This window comes from Equus quagga, chromosome 14 (genome assembly GCF_021613505.1).
Source record: "Equus quagga isolate Etosha38 chromosome 14, UCLA_HA_Equagga_1.0, whole genome shotgun sequence".
Lineage (NCBI taxonomy): Eukaryota > Metazoa > Chordata > Mammalia > Perissodactyla > Equidae > Equus > Equus quagga.
Window position 1 is genome coordinate 23,419,073 of NC_060280.1, and position 24,108 is coordinate 23,443,180.

The 24,108-nt window shown below is 36.4% G+C and overlaps 2 protein-coding genes and 1 pseudogene across 2 annotated transcripts; all 3 read right to left on the minus strand.

Annotated features, from left to right (window-relative positions):
• Positions 1-2,406: 2,406 nt before the first annotated feature.
• Positions 2,407-3,345, minus strand: LOC124252256 (olfactory receptor 52E4-like). The gene has a single exon (XM_046685545.1). The coding sequence runs from the start codon at positions 3,343-3,345 to the stop codon at positions 2,407-2,409; it is 939 nt and encodes a 312-aa protein (XP_046541501.1).
• A 10,629-nt stretch (positions 3,346-13,974) lies between these two features.
• On the minus strand, positions 13,975-16,274 carry LOC124252257 (putative olfactory receptor 56B2; annotated as a pseudogene).
• A 2,238-nt stretch (positions 16,275-18,512) lies between these two features.
• On the minus strand, positions 18,513-19,472 carry LOC124225830 (putative olfactory receptor 56B2). The gene has a single exon (XM_046638530.1). The coding sequence runs from the start codon at positions 19,470-19,472 to the stop codon at positions 18,513-18,515; it is 960 nt and encodes a 319-aa protein (XP_046494486.1).
• Positions 19,473-24,108: the final 4,636 nt, after the last annotated feature.

Below are 24,108 nucleotides of genomic sequence, written 5' to 3' on the forward strand. Positions count from 1 at the left end.
ACTAACCTCTAGCAGTCTCATGAAATAAATACTGTACACCCAGTGGAGCAAACTGTTCTCCAGGACAGTACCTTGGAATTGGGACTGTGCGAAAGGCCCTGGGCAACTCTATAGGCATTATCCCTGAGATCTATGGGCATTTGTTCAACATCATGAATGCAGGGTAGTGGGTTGTGGAATGTCCCAAAGGGGAATGTCCTAAAGTGGAGAAACAGGGATGGAGTCCAAGCAGGGTAACTGGAGCTAGGGGAAGGGTGGCTAGTTCCAGCTACTGGAAAGGGACTTAGAAACTTTCAAGAATGGTGTTCCAAAGCACAGGACCCCAAATAGTACATTCATAAAAAGCCATAAAGTGGTATGTGTAAGATTCTTTCTTACTATATTTAATGCAATAATTTTTTGATTAATATAATTTTTAAATTTTTTAAAATTGAGATATAATTGGCATATCATATTGGTTTCAGGTGTGCAACATAATGATTTGATATTTGTATATATTTTAAAATGATCACCATAGTAAGTCTAGTTAATGTCCATTTCCAAACAGTTACAAATTTTTTTCTTGTGATGAGAAATTTTAAGATTTACTCTTTTAGCAACTTTCAAATATATAACACAATATTGTTAACTATAGTCACCATGCTGTACATTACATTCTCATAATTTGTTTATTTTATAACTAGAAGTTTGTGCCTTTTGACTCCCTTTGCCCATTTCAGCCACCCACCACCTCCACCTCTGTCAACCACCAAACCATTCTCTTTATCTATGAGTTCAGCTTCTTGTTTGTTTGGTTTTTAGATTCTACATATAAGTGAGATAATACTGTATTTGGCTTTCTCTACCTTATTTCACTTAGCATAATGCCCTCAACATCCATCCATGTCTCCTTCTTTACAGCTGAATAATATTCCATTGTGTATATATATATACACCCCATATTCTTTATCCATTCAGCCATTCATGGACATTTAAATTGCCTCCTTGTCTTGGCTATTATGAAAAATGCTGCAATGTGCAATGAACAAGATGGTGCGTTTCTCTTTTCAAGATAGTGTTTTCATTTTTGTTGGATAAATACCAAGAAGTGGAATGTCTGGATCATATGGAAGTTCTATTTTTAAGTTTTTGAGGAACCTCCTTACTGTTTTCCATAGTGACTACACCAATTTACATTCCCACCAACACTGCACAAGGTTTCCCTTTTCTCCACATCCTCACCAGCACTTATTATTTCTTTTCTTTTTTATAACAGCCATTCTAACAGGTGTGAGATGATATCTCACTGTGGGTTTGGTTTACACTTCCCTGATGGTTAGTGATGCTGAGTATCTTTTCATGAATCTGTTGCCCATCAGTATGCTTTCTTTGGAAAATAATTTTTTTAAGTAAAAAATCTGTTGTTAAGCACCTACTATGTGAGTAACAAGGTATCATGAGGTAACCATTAACCAAATACATATCATTGATAAAAAACTATAAAATAGGGCTGAACATTGTAGTGCTTAATAAGTGATGACTGAATGAATAAATAAAGTTTGTGAATATGAGAGTAATTTCTATCCATTGTATTAGATTTGACCTTTGAGAATGTAATTGACAAGTATAGGGTGCATTTAGGAGTGTTCATTTCTGAGCATCTAAAATTCCCTACCATATTGATGCTTCTGTGAAACTTGGCTTCTCTCCCTCTCTCTCTATAGAGATATATATTTATATTTATATATGCTTTGCATTATTGCTATGCATACATCTACAGACAGATCGGTTTACTTTGAACAATAAATCACTTATGGGGAGATCTACATACGTACAATGAGCCCGAGAAGATTCCACACACAGTCATAGTCAGAGGGAAAATTTCTCCAACTTCTTCATCCTATTAAGACCCTTAAAATGTCATGTATATATTTATCTTTAAAATTTATTTATATATGACCTCAGTTTCTGACATATAATAAGTATCATTAAAATTATGGATAAAAACTATGAAGCAATTAAGAAAGGAATGAAAAAATCTGTCACAAGTATTAAAAACTTGTAGTCTTGATGTAGGGATATACAAGGGTTTAGTAATGTGACCAACAGAGTTAACTATCTACAAATCAAAACAAGCATTTCATTCCACATATTCCTATCTACAAGACTGTCTCTGTAGAGGTTATACAGGAAAGGAATCCTAATAAAACCTTGTTACTAAGTTGTCCAAATCTTTCAGGTATTGTATAAATTTTCACAGTGACTTTTTTGATATTAATCCTAGTATATCTTCTAATGGGATATCTTGGGAAATTATGAATGAAATTATGCTAAGGTCAGAGTCTTTTTTCTGTTGCAAGGTTCTGAAGTTGAGAAACACATTCTCTTTTCCCTGGATTAAAATGAATATCTCTGAGAGAGTTTATGTTAGCACTTTTTCACAAAGATGCTTGAAACCCGCTCCCTAATCTGCTTAGTCCTCACTCCATAGATGACAGGATTAAGGGCAGGTGGAACAACAACATATAAATTGGCCAGAAGAATGTGAATGTGTATGGGAACATTCCTGCCAAACCGGTGGGTCATGAAGGAGAAAAAAGATGGAGTGAAGACGGCTAAGATAACACAGATATGGGAGCCACATGCATTAAGTGCTTTGAGTCTGGCATCTCGAGAAGGAAGGCAGAAGACAGCTCGAAGTATTCTCACATAGGAGATGACAATCAGAACCACATCAGCAAACACCATTGATATAAGAATTAATCCAAATATCATGTTTACCTTTATGTTGGCACAGGCCAGCCGAGCAATTCCCATGTGCTCACAATATGTGTGGGGGATTATTCGGTGTCCACAGAAGGGAAGTCTCAAGATGAGAAACACAAGAGGGCTAACCAAAATGAAATTGATGCCAAACACCACAACAAGGATGAGACTAATAGTTCTGTTGGTGAGAATCAGATGGTACTGCAGAGGGTGGCAGATGGCAACGTGGCAATCAAAGGCCATGGCAACCAAGACAACAGTCTCCATAGCAGTGAATATATGAATGAAGAACATCTGGGTGATGCAACCCCCAAAGCTAATTTCCCTTAAATCAAGCCAGAATATGCCCAACATCTTGGGGATAGTGGATGTGGATAGGCCCAGATCAATGGAGGCTAACATAGCCAAGAAGTAAAACATGGGCTGATGAAGACTGCGTTCCTTCTTGATGACGAAGAGGATAGCAACATTTCCCACAAGGGCAATGAAATATACAGAACAGAAAGGAAACCCGATCCAAATGTGCATCTCTTCAAGGCCCGGAACTCCCAGCAGGAGGAAAGAGGAGGGGTGGAACTTGGTGTCATTTGAGGGGGACATCCTCTTTCTGTTCTTTTGGAATCAGAGAGAAAAACATATATTCAGACAATTTAAGAAGTCAAAAAACATAAAATAAAAGAATGCAATAAATCTGGAGCAGGAATCAGCAGGAAATTGTGAAGCAGATTATATGTTAGCCTTTAAAGTATGGTTCATTCAGACATTCAAAAATTTTAACAGTTCTGCTAAGTGTAGCAAACAAATCAGAGAAAATCTCTGATTTCATTGCATTATTATTTTAAAGATGAGACAGACAGTAATCAAATAAATTAAAAAATATGTATATGTATACGTGTGTTTATACATATTTATATATCAGGTAGATGTAGGAAATACAAGTGCTTTACAGAAAAACAAAGTATAACAATTGGATAATGATAAAGCTGGTGTCATTTTAAATTTATCACGAGGGAAGTCCTCTCTAACAAAGTGATATTGAAGCAGATACATGAATGCAATATGAAGAGGATTTAGCTTAAAGTCAATAATAAACATTAAATATGTTTAAGGCACGGAATGACACTTACAATTTGAATTCTAGAAAGAATCCTCTTTTAATCCTGTAGAACATGTCCTGGGCAGTGGTGGCAATTGTTCTTCTCTGATAAGGCTGTGAAACAAGTGCTTTAGGATGGTAGGTAACTCTCTATCTCTGGGAGGATCAGGAAGCAGGTGTGTGAGGAGCAGTAAGGAAGGAAATCTACTCTTGCTTCTTATTTTATTTTCTTCTTCTTCTTCCGTGATACATAGCTGGTGTGGCAAGTCACACGGCTCGGGGTACCTGTGCTGGAGAGTTTCCCTGAGTCTTTCAGCTAAGTAAGACTTAGGTAAGACAAATGGATCAAGGATGTACTTACTTCCAAGGGCTTTCTATTAAAATTTCTGTAGAAATATATTTTTAAAATTCTGAATAGAAAATAAATTGTACCTTATTTTAAAACACTATTTGGTCTTTACCTTTAAGAAAACTGAAATTAAGAAGAAGGAAACACTACCTCTACCAGAAATATTCAAACTACTCCTACCTTATGCTCCTCTCTGTTCCTCACAGCTCCAATCCTATTTAGGGGTTTCTTCTTTGTTACTAGTTCTGCATCTCATTTCGGATGCTTCCTGCATCTCATTTCGGATGCCTCGCTCTTTGAGCCCAGCCTTGAGGAGCACCACCTGCTTTGGCTATGACCATGATCACTTTAGGATCAGAATACAACAATATCTCTCATTCTGACTTCATTTTATTTGCCATCGTTACAAAGGAAAATTTATACTTGTGTTGCAACAGGCTACCAACCCCCAGCCTATCTCCCACAGAACCATTAATCCTTAGGGTTTGGAAGCTTCCTCTTCCTGAAGGAAAACAGTTAATCCTCCTGTGACTGTATTTCTGAACCATGGGATCTATGGCTGCCGCCTTCCGTTATTCGTCTCCACTCTGACTATCCCCACAGACCCTATCCCTGAGTTTCACCTTTGGCCTAGCAACAATAAACTCTTAGAAGATGTTGACTTTGATTTGTAATAACACAAGCAAGATAATATAATGGAAAATGTATGATATAGCCTCGAGAAATAAAGAGAATAAAAATAATGCTAATGCCATCCCGTGCAGAAGTGGTTCTGAATAGCAGCGAGCAGGAGGGCATCAAGGTCTTCCGAGATATTCCTACTCTGGGTTAAATAAGGGGAAATAGTCAGACTGTGCACATGTCATATTTCCTAGAATTGTGTTAATAAGTGGAGTTTCATGGAGATTAGAGTATTAATAGGTTTTTAGGTTCTCCATTACTTACTGCATTCTGGACTCACACACAGAGATCTAACATCCCCTCCCCTGGGACCCAACATCATTGTGCAGTAGCAGCCGTATTTTACCATGTCAGCATTCAGAGCTCAGACATTCCTTCTCATGCTGTCTAAACTTCATGTCCTTTTTGTTCTGACCAACATATATTAGGTTCCCAGGGTCCACACTACAGCACAGATGAGCAGGTTTACCCAAGCAGGACAACATTGTAGCTGGTGTAAAGAAGCTAGAAATCCCCCCACGTATGAGTGGACGCAGGTTAGTAAATGCAATATGGAAAGCTGAAGTCAGTGAGAAAAGAGAGAATAAGAAAAAGGGAAGGAATAGCAGAGAACTAAATAATTTACTGCTGTATGTGACATGGTGAACTGCTAGCATGAACCGATCTCTCAGCTTCCAGTAGTGAATTTAAGACTCATCTGTAGCCAGTTCTCATGGTATTCCTTAGGAGACCAACTACTTTTTTGGGTGGCCAACCTGTAGGGAATCTGAAAGATTAACCTTTACTTATCAGTCTAACCACTTATCCCAAGAAGTGGCCTCTATTTGTCATACCTATCTCCGTCAGAAACCCAGGCCATTTAAATCCATGAGGCTGAGAGTCTGCTCACTGACATTATTGAAGATGACACTGCTGGGTGGTGAAGAATGTACTCATGAACACTGCCAAGGTGCAGTTTATAAGGAATGGCTTTATTCAGGGTGTTTATATCATTAGGTAGGTGGTTCACTTAATTCTTCAGGAGAAACTGGTACTGGGTAGACACAATTTGTCTTTGTGTCAGGCTTTTTAGTGTTCTCTTGCTCCCAGAGTTGCAGAAAATATAAGGCATAAAATAACAGTTAGAAAATGTTTGGATATCCTAATGGTGATGAATTATCTTTCCAACACTTGAATTTGTACACAGTGGAGTTGACAGTTGGAAGTCGGTGTCTCTGATTTCTCATTCTAATCACCAGATAACTCCAGGGTCCCAGGGAGACCTTTGGCATGTGATTCTCCCAGGGCTACATCTGTGGAATAACAGTTTAACAATTCTAACCTCCTAGGGATGGAGTACAATTTTATAATCCTCACTCTGTTTATCTTCCAGATGGTTCACATTCTCCCTTAATATCCTTTGTATGCCATGAACTAGGTGATCAGTGTATGAGTGCCAAACCCTTTGACAATTACGGGGAGAACCCCTCCATCTCAGTGTTTTTGCCATGAAACAGGGTTGGGAATACAATCAATCTTCTCTCATTTGTCCCCTTAATCAGGGAAGCTCACCTGTTAGTTCAGTAGACTTACTTGGTTCCTCCTACAGTTTATCAACTTCATGATGGGGGGGAAGACGACTTGGAAATCACAGTCAAGTGGTCCCAGGTACCATACACTTTAAGCCTCCGTTGCCTGGTTCCCATTTAAAAAGGGCAAATAAAATCCCAGCAATAACGTTACATCTAAGAGTGACCTTCTCAGTCTCAGGATGAGAGTCAGGGAATTCACTTGTTTATTTCACCTTGCTATGGCATAGAGATATAGGAGAATTTCATCAAGAGTCTCTTCCATGCATTTGGATTTTTAAACTGCATTTTCTTCTTCACAATGGAATTTATCTTCTTCAAAATCTAGATGCTAGTCTAGCCTGTCCCTCAATGAATGTATGACATCTTGGCCAATTAAAAGGCCATTAAAAAAGCCAACCAAACAAACCTTAAAATATTGTCTCTATTTATAAGAAATTCATCACTGGGAATTGGAAGCATTGGAAAACAAGTCACCATAAATATTTGCTGACCATCTTCCACGTTCCAGTCCTTAAATTTGACTGTTACTGTCACTTCAAGCAGACTTTTCTTACCGTTAAAGTGGTTCTTTGATCTCTACTTACGTGATTCACTTATAGAAAGCACACAGTTGACTGACAGATGCTTAGCTCACTGAACTAATTGTGCCAGACCGTACACTGACCAGGCCTCTAAGAAGAAAATTTGTTGGAAGACACATATAGGGAAAGTAGTAGTAGCAGTAGTGCAGAGTTTTCCTTTTCAATTGTATTCTGGGGTAGTATACAGATATTTTGTGGGGCCAGATGTCAGAAATTATGAGAAGAATCCTTACCCTTAGGCTGGGGGACTTTAAACTATATTAAATCACCAGTCTCTTCCTGAAATAAGAAGGGACTGGGACCCCAGAGAATAAGATGGGCTAGAAAATTGGCTTCTACCTTTATTCTACTATCTTACATTCATTATTTGAGAGAATAATGATTAGAGTGATTAGGGGGCAGGGGTCCAAATAATGCCGATACAATAGCCCAGCTGTTGACTCTGGCTGCAGTCTCCAAAAAGTCGATTGGGACTTAAGGATGTGCTTCCAAGCTCACTCCTGTGGCTGTTGGCAGAATGCTTCGGTTCCTCCTTAGGTCTGCACATGACATGGTTTCTACAAAATCGAGTGAGCCCCAAGAGAGACAGAGAGTGAGTTGGAAACCACAGTATCTTCTTACAATCTAATTTCAGAGGTGACATACCAACACTTCTGTCAGATTCAGTTGGTGACACAGACAAGCCCTGGTTCAATGTGGTTAGGGGCTATGCAAGTGTGTAAATACTGAGAAGCAGAGGATCTTTAGTAGCTGTGCTACTCTGAACTGTTAAGTTGAAAACAAAATAGCTATAATGAAATAGATAAAATATTATTTTAAAAGGTGGAAATTTATTTCTTATTTTGTAGTCTTTCCCATTTAGTAATGAAAGGATGTTGTGTTTTGTTTTTGATATTTGTTCATTTCTTCTTTTTTATAAACAAGTTTATTAATCTTCTGGATAAAAGGAACTGCATTTGGACTTATAGATTACCAGATTTTGAGTTTTTGACCCAAATCCTGAGATTGGATAAGACTTAAGGAATTCCTGGAATGGGAATGAGCATATTTGGGATGTGGAGGGTGTATATAATTAACTGTAGCATCAAAGGCAGATGATGGTAAATCAATGGCGTGAAGGTTCCTTTCTTTCCATGTCCGTGTACTTTGCTTTGTGGTTTTGAAGTTTTCTCACTAAAAAGATAGAGTTTATTCTTCCACGCTTTGAATATGGACTCAGCTATGTGACTTGCTTTGTCTATTAAATGAGAGAGTGATGATGCACCTATTCTGACACTTGGCCTGAAGAAGGCTTACATGCTTCCATTTGTCTTCTTCTGCACCAGCTACTCTCCTTCTGCCTATAAGAACCTTCCATTTGGTACAACTCCTTGGAGTATCTCACTACTTGCTAGACAGGATGCTACCTGATTCATGCATCATTGAATAAAGCCAATTAGATCTTTAAATTTACTTGGTTGATTTTTTTAACACAACTTAGATAAGATGAGCAAATTTCTTGAGAGACAAAAGAAATAGAAGCCTGGATAGCATTATATTACTAAAGAAATTGCATTTGTGGTTAAAAATCTTCTTACCACAGAAAATTCAAGATCATTATTCTTTACTGTGAATTGTATGATAGCCAAAGATGAAGTTTTACCAATTTAACAAAAAATCTTCCAGAAAATTGAAGAGGAGTAAACACTTTCCAGCTCATTTTATGAGATATGCAATACTCTGATGCCATAAGAAGAAAAAAAAATCAATAAAAGCAAATTATAGGCTAATTTACAATGTGAGTATATATATAAACATCTTTATAAAACTTTAGCAATTTTAATTCAAGTGTACAGACATAGCTCATTTTATTGAGATTTGCTTTATTGCACTTCACAGATGATTGTGTTTTTTTATAAGAACTTCTACCAGCAAAAGATTACAACTCACTGAAGATTCACATGATTGTTAGCATTTCTCAGCAATAAAGAATTTTTTTTGTTTGAGGAAGATTAGCCCCGAGCTAACGTCCACTCCCAATCCTCCTCATTTTGCTGGAAGATTGGCCCTGAGCTAAAATCTGTGCTCATCTTCCTCTATGTTTTTATATGTGTGTTGCCTGCCACAGCATGGCTTGATAAATGGTGCATAGGTCCATGCCCAGGATCTGAACCTGCCAACCCCAGGCTGCTGAAGCAGAGCACGCGAACTTAACCACTATACCACCAAGCCAGTCAAAAACATTTTTTTAAAATTAAGGTATGTAGATTTTTTTGACATAATGCTATTGCATACTTAATAAACTACAGTATAAATATAACTTTATATGCACTGGGAAACTAAAAAATTCATGTGACTCTTCTTATTGTGACATTCACTTTATTGCAGTGGTCTGGAATTAAACCTACAATATCTGTGAGATATACCTGTATATAAAAAGGACAATATATCATGACCAAGTTGGGATTACCCCAGGAAACAAGATTGTTTTAATACCCCAAATTCAAACAATGTAATAATTCTCCACAGGACCAGAATTATTATATGCATACACATTCAATTAAATGGTTGCCAAAAAATGCATTTGACAAAATAAAACATCAGTTCATGCTAAACACTCTTAGAGAAATCCTTCAACCTAATAAAAGACATTAAAAGAACACCTACAGGGAAAATCTCCTCGTGGCAGGGCAAACATTCATTCACCAAATGTTTGCTCTTTCCCTTTCCCTGTGAATTATCTTCCTCTCCTTTGAAGTCCCTGACTGGTGCTCCCTTCTCCTTACCTCAAGGCAGACAGGTAAGCCTCAATTGCCTGACTGTCTTTGGGTCTCATATTCTTATGGGGCCCCCACACATAGGTAATTAATTTTGTTTTTCTCCTGTTAATCTGTCTTATGTCAATTTAATTCTTAGACCAGCCAGAAGAATCTAGAAAGGTAGAGGAAAAAGTCCCCCCTCAGAATGAATGAATGAACAGGTGAATAAATCCAAGGTGACAAAATATGTATAGATTTGTCAATCATAAAATGAGAAGAGCTTGAAAATAATAACAAAAGAAAAAAGAGAATGCATCATTGATGAAGGAAATAAAGTGGGCTGTTTAGGAAATCTTAAGAAATATATTCACATATTATTTGGTACTACTATATTAGAAGACATTGGAGCTCTCTTATTCTTTTATTCTGTTTCTTCAGTTATAGAATCTTAGTATAAGTTTACCTTGAGTTTGAGGAGGAGGATTGACAGTGAATGTTAGCTCAGAGCTAATCTTCCTCAAAAAAAAGAAAGAAAAATAAAAAGGAATGGGGGGGAGGTTCGGGGAAAGTCTGAATGGTGCTTGTAACCAAATTACCTTCCCCTTTGAAAGAGAAAGTATGAATCATCCTACACAATTCTCTTTTTCTTTACCTGGAAGATGACTGGAGTACTGGGCAAGGAGAAATTACAAAAAGCAGGAGCTGTAGAGGTACAAAGTTAGAAACATGAAGCCTCATATTCCTCCAGAGAAAACAAACACACACAAAAAAACCCACAAAAACAAATAAATAAGAAATAAATCACTGATCCATTGCTCGTTGGCTTTTATAAAATACTTTATTTAGTAGAACCGATGTGGAGTCTGAGCTAGAAAAATCTGGATTTCACTCTAAATTAATCACTAATAGCTTTGGGCAAGCAAATTAAACATCCTATATCTGACTCAGGGAATTTAGTGACAACAGCTTACGCTGGCCTCTGGAATGCACAGCCCTCTGTAAAGGAAGTGCCATTCTATCCCAGGGTTCAAAGAAACCTTTTTGAAATAAGTGTATGGCAGACAGACTTTCAAATAATGGAAAGAAATGGAGCAAAGTCAGCAGAAGCTTGAAGTAAAGGTAGTATTTTGAGATTGACAAATAGTCCAGCAATGTTTAAGCATGAAATGGTAGCATACAGTGACCATATAATTCATCACCCAAACCAGGACACTTTTGGGTGCTTAGAGAATGGAAAGAAAGAAAATGGGAAAGAGAAGATAAGACCTTAATTTTACTTTATTGAATGTCATGCCAAAGAATTTGAGTCCCACCCTTAAATTGATGAAAAGACATTGAAAGTTATTAAGCAGTGGATTAAAATGTTTTCAAAATTATGCTATAGGACAAAATTGATTTGAAAGCTATAAAAGGCAAAGCAAACCTATAGGTAGATATTGCTAGGTGGTCTTTAAAAGACTGTAAGAGTGGTGATAGAAAGAAAGGGCTGATATTAGAAATATTTCTGGATTAAAAATAGAGGTTTTTCTTCTCTGAGGATAGGTTAGAGATAATAGACATGCTGACCCGGGAAGGTGACCTGGGAAGTGTAAGAACCAAGATATTTTGAGCTATAAAGAAATTATACCCAAGATGAGGTAGAGAAATACCCGAGAAGATGACAAAGATGCTGGTAAATCATGTCGTAGGTTATGACAGTGTTATCCAAAAGGCAGAACTCAAAAATGGAGGCTATTTTGGCATGAGGTAGAGGTTGACGTGATAAGCTTAGTCTTGTACATGGTGAATTTAAACTGTCCATGGTAATTTAAGATGAAAACATCCAGTATGCATTTAAAAGGAGGACTCAACAATTTAGACAGGCATTCTGATGTGCTGTGTAGGGAGTCCTTTGTTGGTTAATGGATGTTCTCTTATTTGTGACTTGGAGGGGAGAGACAAAGGAATCAACTCATTCCTCCATGATGCTCCCTAATGCCTTCTAGTATTGATAAATATGACTATATGTAAAGTCCAAATAGACGTGATATTAATACAGGACTGACTGAAGGAAATCCAATCGTTGTGTTCATCTGTATATTCTCAACTTTACACTTAAATGAGAAAGAATAAGAGAAAACTTTATACCAGGACCATAGTGATGTCCATGCTGTACCCTTATAAAATTGCCTTTACTGAAACTTTACTTCTTTTCATTTCTTTGGACTTATGCAGTACACTATATGAAACAGCAAGAAACATCAATTATTTTTATTACAGAGATGTTACTGGGAAGGCCATAAAGTAAAACAATGCTTTATTTTAATTAGAACTCATGCAAAATAACATCTCTTGCATCTCAGTATCAGGAATGTGGGTCTTCACTAGAACAACTAGTTTTGATTAAGCTTCTATAAAACTTAAAATTTAGAATTCTTTCTTTTTGTAGCCAAAATGTTTGAAGGAAGATTTGAAATCCCAAGTGTAGCAATTTCTAAGAAGCGTGGTCTGAATTTCTGTTTGTGAGTTTTGTTATTAGATTATATTTTCTTGTTTGTATTTTGTATAGATCCTATTTCCACCAATTTCTATTTCTATCCTATTTTATCACCAGCATTTTTTCCAGTCTATGTCAGTTCAACAGACAAATGAGTGGCATGGAAAATAAATAGAAAATAAACAGTAAATAAAAAGCAGATCTGAGTTCACTCTAACATGATACTTATGGAAGCCCCCAAATAAGGTTTGACTGAATAGCAAGGATGACATTAAGTAGATGAAGCCTCTTTGAAAAACTGAACAGTCTGGGATAGAAGCACAAAAGGTTTACAAAAAGACAAAAAAAAAAAATTATCCTGAACATAATCATGGTCTTTTGGTTATAACCATCGAGAATTTTTTAAGAATAAGGCATATTGACATTGGCAATATGAAAAATAGTCCTGATAACTTTTTCATTCATACCATTTTCTAGCTATTTTATACACAGTGGATTATGATAATGTATCCCCATCGAATACAAATTACACTGAATGCTTTGTTTGTTTTGCTTCCTCAGGGTCCACTGTCCCCAGTAATATTCCTCCTCTTTCTGGAAGCTGTCCTTTCATTCCTTCCCAATTTATCAACATGGAATCTGTGGGTGTCACCTTACAAGTACGAAAGCCCCAAAGTAGCTTAATAATTCTAGAAGCCCCGAATTCAAACTATGAATATAGAAAAGTGCTCTAATCATATACAACTCTTAGAGTTTTGTTGTGTTGTAAAGACATCGATTTATGTGGATATTCATAAAGCTTTTTCTAGACATTCAGTCTGCAATATTTAATAGTCCATTAAAAGTGAACTATTCTCCTGATTTTTAATTCTTGTTTTGCTGGTATTCTAAGGACATTATTTTGTTCACTTGTTGAGTGATGTGTGAAAGACATGGCTCTTGGACAATGATTAAATATTCCATAAAGGATTTCCCAAACCAGATGTGGACAGTGAGAATGCTTCACTGGGTATTTGTAATAGGAAAAAAAGTATTCCGAATTATTCTGAAATGTCTTGGACTAATGAATATGATCAATTTTGGCAATCAGTATTATCTTACTTGTTAACTGAGAAATAGAGAAAGATATTCTGAACCAAGAAAAAAGAGTGCAGAAGATGCATATAAAGAAGACATATGTGAGAAAAAGAGGTTTGAGAAAATACAGGTCATGTATTTCACTTGCATTTCCCTTGGATTCCTTGAGAAGATAAGTATTATAATGTTACTGGATTTTTTTTTAAATGAAGATTAGCCCTGAGCTAGCATCTGCTGCCAATCCTCCTCTTTTTTCTGAGGAAGACTGGCCCTGAGCTAACATCCCTGCCTATCTTCCTCTACTTTATACTTGGGATGCCCGCCACAGCATGGCTTGACAAACAGTGCATAGGTCTGCATCCAGGATCCGAACTGGCGAACTCCAGGCTGCCAAAGCAGAATGTACAAACTTAAACTGATGCACCACTGGGCCAGCCCCCATATGTTACTGTTTTTGAATAAGGCTTTGTTTGCAACCCAAACATTTCAAATATAAGTGTCACTTTTTCTTTGAGTTCCAATTCTTGCCACTGATCCATTATAATAACTGAAAACCTATCAAGTGCCCCTTTTCCTTAGTTCTTCTGCCATTAAGAACTCATTGGATATTATATTGGGTAGATATCTAGAAAAATTAGAAAAGTGAGCATCCTCTCTCCATTAGTTGCTCTTTATGTCCAGCTTAAGAATCTTATATAAGCCCTGACTGGGACCCTTCATCTTGAGTATGTACACCGTGGGGTTGTGTGCAGGAGGAATGACATTGGGTAGTACATTGAGTGGAACTGAGATGAGGGGAACTGTCATTTCTGCAATATGGGTGATAGAAATGACAACAACGACTCTCTAGAAAAACAGGATTAGGATGACGTGGGAAGTGCAGGTACTTAGGGCCTTGAATGCAGATTCTGCTGAGTTCAGCTTCAGCAAAGTGTGAAGTATCAAGGCATATGACAAAATAATCAGACCCAGGTCACTTCCCATGAGTGTCCAGGCCAGAAGTAGATGGTAGATGCTGTTGACTATCCTGTTATCACAAGATAGGCTAGTGACTCCAAGATTAGAGAACAGACAGTGCTCAATTTTGTTCTTGGGGCAGTAAGTTCTCTGAGCAGCCAACATGGGCACTGGGATGGTAGACAGACTGTTTCTGAGTTGAACACAGTTACTTTGACCACAATAGATTCAGTGATTTTTGAAGGATAGTGTAGGGGTTGGAAAATGGCTAAGTATCTATCTATAAACATGCAGAGAAAGATAACTGACTCTATGCCCACAAAACAACGTGTGACATACATCTGAGCAAAGCACTCAGGGAGACTGATGGTCTTAGCATTAAGCCATAAGTTGCCAAAATCTTAGGCATGATGTTGGTAGCTAGACAGAAGTCCACCACAGCCAAGATGCCCAGAAAATTGTACATAGGCTGGTACAGGGTTACTTCTTGATTGATGATAATCAGGATAAGGATGTTGGCCATGAGATCTAAGAGGGAAAGCAGAGCCATTGCAGGGAGAGCCAGGGCTGCCAGCTGTGAATGCCTGGGAATCCCAACAGAATGAACTCAGAGGCGGGAAACTTGGGGCTGTTGGAATTTCTGAGATCCTGAAACCTACTTCCCTAAGAGGAAAAATGTTCAAGGTTACAGCTTTTAATAATCTCTCTGATAATATTTGAATAGGGGTAACCTAAATTCATGATATCATAGGTGGGATTCATCATTTTCATTATTCTCATCCCACCACTAACATTATTGGACATTTCTAATTAAACAGGAACTGTCGTAGCACATATGATGTGTTAATTTAGTTAATTATGGCAAATTTCTTTCTCCTCATAAGCGAGGAATAGAACATTAGAGCAAATAAAGACGTTGGTCCTTATCTTCCGTCTTGTAGATCATGGAGCTTTTCAAGAGGAAAACAATCTGGTATCACAGACTGCCACCTTTACACTTTTTACAGAAGGCCTGCTAAAATCAAATCACATTATATCTAAGACATTGTTGCTTTAATCATTTATTAATATTATAATTTAAAAACTAAAAAGATTTTCATGATATGTTTTATCAAATGTGTGCTTTTAATATTTCAGGTATTAAAGATGAAATATAAATACATAAAATTAATAATTATGTGGTTCAAAATTATGAGGCAGTGTGGAGGTAGACTTGGTGGATGTAGTCATCCTAAGTAAGTAATGACTTTCCATGATATTTGTAATATAACAAAGAAAGGTAAATTAAATAAGTTATATATTTACATGAATATATCAATTTTACTTCATATATATCATTTCAATAAATTCTGAGCTTCAATCATTTATTTTGGTAGGTTGATTTTTTCCGAACTTTAATTTTGGAACTCTTTCTCAAATGTCTTGCAATCTCTAATCATTAAGTCACACCTAATAAAAAACCTTTAGAAAGTCGATTTGAAACTCTGGGTGATGAGTGAGTCTCACAGTTGATAGGATTTACCTTCAGTGCTCTAGTAGAGACCTCTTTCCTTCAATATAAGAAATCCTTACCCTTATAATCCTCAGTGTTTATAGGTCTTTTCTCAGGGACTTCCAATTTTGTCATAAAAGGATTCAGCAGTCTACTTACTGGAGGAATATATGACAGACTGCCAGTGTTCTTGATATTGAGTAGAAGAAGGATAATGGGGATCTCAAACTAAAATGTGAATATTGGATTCAATATTTATTGGATAAAAAACATCGTGATTCCACAATATATATACATTCACAGTCTTCAACATCTCCCTTGATATCTGTACTATTAAAGTAATTCTTTAAGGAAATCTGTGTGTTATATATCGCAAGGGGATATTGCAAAACACTAGACACAGGTGCTGTTATGGGAATTCAGCTAACCCCTATCAGAGAAGGAAAATACTTACGTTTGCACCACCTATAAGATCATGCACAAAAAAGAGAATAATTTTATAGTCATGCATATATCTGTGTGCTTATATGCGACTAAATACATATGAGGAATGAGAACAAACACAATATAATTTTAATGAATGTTAGCAATTTTAATATTTTTAAAGAGTTTTTTTCTTTATGTATAAGATATTTTAGGAGACAAGTTGGAAGCCCTTACAGTGTTTCAGAATGTTTCAATCAGTCTTGCAAACATTCATGTATTCTTTTATTGTAAGAATTTTTCTGTCAAGTGAGGTTCATGATAAATATTATGGCACTGTAGAAATTCATGCAGAGTTCAGGCTTATCATGCATACATCTTAAGTTAGGAATATTTAGATGACCAAGTATTGAGATAATATTGAAGATGATGATAAGATTAATAATTGATATTCTCAATATATATTTGTTACGTTTTTGAAAACATTTGAATAGTACCATATTAAAACATAAATTCTGCCATTTTTAATTGACATATCTCATATGATGAGTGCATTCAAAGGAGGATTATTCAGCAATACTATGATTCATTGAAAGTACATAGTAGGGCCGGCCCCATGGCTGGGTGGTTAAGTTCATACACTCTGCTTCGGTGGCCCAGCGTTTTGCCAGTTTGGATCCTGGGTGCGAACATCACACCACTCATCGGGCCATGCTCTGGTGGTGTCCCACATAACAAAACCAGAAAGACCTACAACTAGAATATACAACTATGTAGCAGGGGCTTTGGAGGGAAGAAGAAGAGATAAACACAAAAATTAAAAAAAAAAAATTGGCAACAGATGTTACCTCAAGTGCCAATCTTTAAAAATATAGATAAATAAAAAAGAAAAGAAAAGAAATTACATCAGATGTGTTTATGCAATTTCTGTCATCCTGTTCCTAATCTTAGCTATATATGTTCTTTAATATTGAGGGAAAAGATACAACAAATGTATATGTAGAGAACAGTTTTAGCACAGTTTTTATTCCACTTTATTATTTTTTGATTGAAGTGAAATTCACATGCCATCAAATGATCATTTAACAATGTACAATAGATTCCCTCTAGTGCATTCACAATGCTGTGCGACTATCAGATCTATGTAATTCCAGGACATTTCCGTTGCCTCAAAGGGAAACTCTATAACCATTAAGCAGTCACTGCCTATGGTCCTATCCCTCCAGGCCCTGCCAACAATTAATTTTCTTTCTGATTCAATGAATTGCCTATTCTGTGGATTCTATAAAGTTGAAATCATAAAACACTTAATCTTCGTTTGTTTTTTCACTTAGTGGAACATTTTCATAGTTCAGTTCTATAGAAGCATGCATCAGTATTTCATACTTTTATGGATGAATAATAATCTCTTCTATGCATATGCCTCAATTGTTTATCCATGCGACAACTGATGGACATTTGGATTCCTTCCATTTCTTAGCTCACACTGCTACTATGAGCGTTTGTGGACAAGTTTTGTTGTTATACCTAAGTTCAATTATTTTGATTATATTCTTAGGTGTTGAATTGCTGAGTCATACAATGAGTGCATTTAATTATTTGAGTAATTACCAAACTGATTTCTACAGCTCCTGTGTAATTTTACATACTCTTCAGCTATGTATGAGGATTCTAATATGTTTCCAGAAATTTGCCAACACGTGCTAATATTTTTCTTTAAATATTGTAGCCTTTTTAGGTTATACAGTGGTATCTTATTGTGGGTTTGATTTGAAATTAATGATTTGAGCATCTTTTCATGTGCTTGTTGGGTATTGTACAACTACTTTAGAGAAATATCTGTTCAAATTCTTGGCCCATTTAAAAAAGATATAAGACACATTGGAAGGTCAATAGATAAACTGCAGAAGTAATTCCTATCTGATCAGTAATTACATCAAAAGTACATGGATTAATCTTTCCAGTTAAAAAGAAGAGATTGGCAGATATCTGCTCTAGCCATCTGTATTCAGCATTGTCAGGACGTTCTAGCCAGGACTACTAGGTAAAAAAAAATGAAATGTATATTCCATGTGTCTTTCCCCTGGCTTCCTTAAGACAATCAGCATCATTGTGTTATTCTTTGGGATGAAGATTTTCTTGACAACTGAGATTTCAAATGCAAGTTTCACCATGTTTTGAAATTTTTTAATAGCTGCTGATTCCTTATACTAACTGAAAAGTTGTGCAGTGACAACATTTCTTAGTTCTTCTGCCATTTGAAAAACTTGCAAAATACAATGGATATTTATGTGGTGACATTCCAAAGGTGAGTACTGTCTCCACTTTACTTGCCCTTGATATCCAGCTTAAGAACTTTATATAAACCCCTCCTGAGCTCTTTGTTCTTGAGTGCATACACCACGGGGTTAAGGGCAGGAGGAATGACATTGTGTAGAACATTGAGTAGAACTGCGATGAGAGGAACTGTCATTGCTCTGCTATGGGTGATGGAAATGACAACAATGACTGTGTAGAAGAAAAATATTAGGATGAGGTGGGAAGTGCAGGTACTTAGGGCCTTGGATGCAGATTCTGCTGAGTTCCGCTTCAGCACAGAATGAAGTATCAAAGCATATGACAAAACAATCAAACCCAGGTCACTTCCCATGAGTGTCCAGGCGAGAAGTCGCTGGTAGATGCTGTTGATTGTCCTGTCATCACAGGATAGGCTAGTGACTCCAAGATTAGAGCACAGACAGTGCTCAATTTGGTTCTGGGAGCAGTAATTTCTCTGAGCAGCCAACATGGGCACTGGGATGGTAGACAGACTGTTCCTGAGCGCCATGAATACAGTTGCTTTGATCACAAAAGATTCAGTGATTATTGAAGGGTAGCGTAGGGGTTGGCAAATGGCTATATATCTATCTATAGCCATGCAGAGAAAGATGCCTGACTCCATGCCCACAAAACAATGTATGACATACATCTGAGCAAAGCACTCAGGGAGACTGATGGTATTAGCATTAAACAATAAGATGGCTAGAATCTTGGGCATGATGGTGGTAGCCAGGCCCATGTCCACCACAGCCAAGATGCCCAGGAAGTGGTACATAGGCTGGTGTAGGGTTGCTTCTTGACTGATGATGATCAGGATAAGGATGTTGGCACTGAGAGCTAAGAGATAGAGCAGACCCAGGGGCAGGGAGAGCCAGTGCTGCCAGCTGTGAATGCCTGGGAATCCCATCAGAATGAACTGAGAGACCTGGAACTTAGAGCTGTTGGAATCTCTGAGATCCTGGAACATCCTTCACTGAGAGGAAAAGTATTCAAGGTTACTAGTCTTAATAACCTCTCTGACAGTACTTGAAAAGGAGTAACCCATGTTCATGATATTGAAGCGGGGAAATCATCTTTAAGTGTTCTTATCCCACCACTAACATTATTGGACATTTCTAATGAAACAGGAACTGTGGTTCACATTGTAGGTATTAACTCAGTTCATCATCACAAGGACCCCACGAGGCATGTCACATAATTTCCACATTATTGAGGAATAGGACATTAGAGAATATCAGGTCTTTGGTCCTTATCTTCCATCTTGTAAGCCTTGGAAAATGGACAAGAGGAAAATGATCTGATGCCCCAACCTGGCCTCTTAATCATTTTGCTAAAGCATTGGTTTCTCTAGAAACTTAATGTACAGAATAAGTGTAGGGATTTGTATTAATGGGGACAGTTAGGTAAGAGATTAGTATATAGAACATCTAAAAGAACTCTTTTTATTCAAGGACTTGAGAATTTGTGAATTAATCATGAGTATTATTTAGTATTAATTGAAATCTATGAGGTAATTTTGTATACCCATGTTTTAGTGAGGAAACTGATGTCTCAAATTGCTAATGACCTGATCAAAGGCAAGTAACCCTAAGAGAGAAATATGGTTTAAGGATCTCAGTGTTCTTTAAATCCAATTGACTCCGGTTTTGAGTACCTTTCCACTTCTAGGACACACTTTTTGCTTCTTAGAGGAAGCCAGATAGCCACACTATAAAGTCTAAAGCAGATGCTTAAAAAAATGAGTTTCAGGTCAATGCTTCTAAAATCCAATCACTCTATATCTAAGAAAATTCCTTGATTTAATCATGGACTCATTTTTAAGGTAAAAACTGAAGCAGATTTTCATGATATGTTTCTAAGTTATGTGTGCTATTTACTATTTGTTTCCTTTCAACATATCAAATATTAAAGACATAATATAAAGACTCAGAATTTTTGGAAAACATGTTTCAAAATTATGGTGTCTACAGAAGCACAGGTGGATATATACTCAGTGCACATATTCAACTTAACCCAATGGCATTCAATTGTACTTAAAATATAATGAAGAAAGGTGCGTTAAAGAAGATGCATATTTCTATGCACACATCTATTTTGCCTCACATATATTATTTTCATAACCTATGAATTTTATAATCTATGTTTATAACTCATTTGTTTTTTATCTTTAATTTTGGAAATATTTCTCAAATTGTTTGCCATCTTTGGCTATTAATTCAGACTAATAAAGAGTCTTTAGAGAGCTGATTTGAAACTCCAGGCGATGAGTGAGTCTCATCAATTGCTAGGATTCACCATTAGTGCTCTAGTAGGGACCTCTTTGTTTCATTATTGGCATCCTTATTTATTAATGTTTGTAGATATTTTATCATGGCCTTTCAATTTCTCCAAGATGAATCCAGCAATCACCATCCTGGAGAAATTTGTAACTGGCTCCCAGTGTTCTTGTCTTTGAGTGGTAGTACGGCACTGTGGTTCTTACACCTCTGTGAATATTGGTTCAACCCTCTGATGTTTTACAATACCTCATTCTTGGTCATCATCACACCTGATATATTTGCTTTCATAGTATTTATTAAAATTTCTTCCTAGAATAAATTTACAAATATTGTAAGAGGATAGTTACCATTGTTTAGAAGAGTGGCCTGATCAGAGATATCAAGTTATTCTTCATCCAGTTTTTCTACCTACATCCTTGTTTAATTTTTATGTGTCTGCAGTGAAGGATGGTAGATTAGACACTGCAAAAAGCAACTTCTTGTAAATTGTAAAGCAACGTACTATGCAACAGTTAATAAGAGTGATTTTGAAGACCTCTCTTCTGTCATCACAAACTCTTAGAGCAAGGAAAAAAAATAAGAGAAGAAAAAACAAAGATTGTGGACTGGGAAATAAAACTTAAACAGTTAAAATATACTACAAATTGGTAATGATTTCAGTTATAGTATATAAAAATTATGCAATAAAATATATACACATATGTGAATATTAACGGGGAAGTGTCAAGAAGACAACAAACTAAGTATGCACATGACTTTTTAGGAAATAGAAATCATAAGGATAACACACTAAACACGTACCCCAAAATTTGGGAGGAAATATTACATCAGACAAAATAAAAACCCAAAAAATAAATGTTGGATGAAGATAACCTTTGAGAAACAATAGATGACATGCTTGATACAGAACAATGTAAGCTGAATGTATCAATTGTTTCATCTTCACATCTGATACAGTTTCCACCAGAAAACAGTAGAAAATACTGAAATTATAGTTTTTACTTTAAATGAATGGCAACTTGTTAGCTTATCTTCAATTTCCTGTTGAGTAACATTGGTATGGAATTAATCTCATAATTGAAAGGCAAAAAAAAGCCTTGCAATTTGCAGTATAAACAAAAAATAGTATGAGCTTACAATAAGAATCTGTTTCCTTACATTCTAAAATTTTCATCAAGTTACCTTCCGTCAGGCTTATAAATTTGTATTCCATGTCTGTAAGCAACATTATACTTTTCACAGTTTTAAAGAAATTTTCATTAAGAAACTAAACTGTAGCAATTCATATATGTGTATATACATATGTGTTCACATGCATTTATAATTGATTATTGTGGAAATATGATAGGCTTTGAACTGTCTTATTAATAAATATCTGAGCTGAGTACAAATTGTCAGAGTGATTGAACAAATAGGATCATTACTTATTTCTCCCTCTCAGTAAATTTGAACAGTCAACTCTGAATTCTATGTGTTCATGCAACAGAAACAAGTAGAAAACTTAGGGAAAGAATAGATACCCATAAATTACGAGTAGTAAATATATCTCTGAGATTACTTGTGCTGTAGTCTTAAGAAGATATTTCCTAAATATGTGATAGATATCATGCTTATTATGTCCCTCATGATTTCTTTTTATACTTCTAGTGTTGATTACTAACATTGGTTTTATTTTTACCTGAGAAGTTTAGGTTCCATTTTCATTACATTTGCAAAACTCTCAGTGAATACTCCCAGCTTATACCGAGTAATATAGTATTAACCACAAATTATATTATCCTTTTTCCAAAACAAATTTAAAATGGTTTCAACACAGCTTAATTTTTCTGCAAGGAAATTCATATTATTCTGTGGGTTGGTAGGTATGTTGAAGTAGTAATATTAACATATGAATGTGGCCAGTTATAAAGCAGAATTTTTTATCATCTGTTGTCTATTCTCATTTCCAAACTGCATAGGAAATAAATTTGTTTCCTCACTAGAAAGCCCTCAATTTTACAACCCGTGTCCTTCTCTCAATGTGACTGTGGGTTCTTCCATGTAGGTTTTGCTTTCTAAAATGGATGAAACACGGTCACTGATAAGTCTCTCTAGAACTGAAGCAAGTAAGTTAGACTCTCATTCTTAGGAACAAGGGGAGGACAGGTAAGAAGCAAGAGTGTGCTGACCATCATCAAGAACTATTCGCCACCTCTCCTCCCATTTCTTCTTGTCATGGGGGTGATTCATACCTGACTTCCACCACAACAGAACCATTGATTCCTATTTGGTTAGGGAAATAACATAGATATTCATAATCAGGGTGGACGTTTATCCTGAGTTGCAATCTGAGGATTGGGGAAAATAAACATCTTCAAGAAAACCCAAACTTTAACAGCATTTTTGCCTTCAAATGGGCAGATGGAATCAAACCAGTGTTTCTGATAGTATAATGTTCAATGTACATACACTCAAAAAGCCTCTCTCCAATTCATCTTAGCACTAGCAGCAACAACTATGTCCTTAATACCTTAGTTTCTGGATAGCAGAACAGTAAACTGAATGCAATCGGGTCCAGAGGTTCAGGTTATTGGGCAAAAAAACATCATGATTGTACAATATATATACATTCACTGTTCTCTTCCTCTGAATCCCTTGATATCTGTAGTACTGAACTAAATCTTTAATGAAATATGTGTGCTATATTTCCCAAGAGGATGTTCCACAACTCTAGATACAGATGCTGCTATAGGAATTCAGCTAACCTCTGTCAGAGAAGGAAAATATTGGAAGCTTTCGATTCCTAATATGTATAAGATGAAGCAAAAATAAAGGGATAATTTCCTATAAATTTATCTATATCTGTGCAATTATATAGTAGAATGAGAATGAACACAATGTAATTTTAATGAGTATTAGCAATTTATAATATTTTATAGGGTTTTGTTTCTTTACGTGTAACGTCCTTTAGGACACAAGTTGGAAATCCTTACGATCTTTCAGAATGTTTCAATCACTCTCATACACCTTCATACGTGCTTTTATTGGATTAATTTTTATTTGAGGTGAGGTTGGTGATGAATATTATGGCATTGCAGAGTTTCATCAAAAGTTCAGGGTTGGGGCCAGGCTGGTGGCACAGTGGTTAAGTTTGCATGTTCCACTTCTGCGGCCCGGTGTTCACCAGCCGGGATCCCGGTTGCGTGCTTGTCAAGCCATGCTGTGGCAGGCGTCCCACATATAAAGTAGAGGAAGATGGTCACAGATGTTAGTTCAGGGCCACTCTTCCTCTGAAAAAAGAGGGGGCTTGGCAGCAGATATTAGCTCAGGGCTAATCTTCCTCAA

What these genes read in the sequence shown, in the direction of transcription:
- LOC124252256 (XM_046685545.1), bottom strand. Translation starts at nt 3,345, where the DNA reads ATGTCCCCCTCAAATGACACCAAGTTCCACCCCTCCTCTTTCCTCCTG.
- LOC124225830 (XM_046638530.1), bottom strand. Translation starts at nt 19,472, where the DNA reads ATGTTCCAGGATCTCAGAGATTCCAACAGCTCTAAGTTCCAGGTCTCT.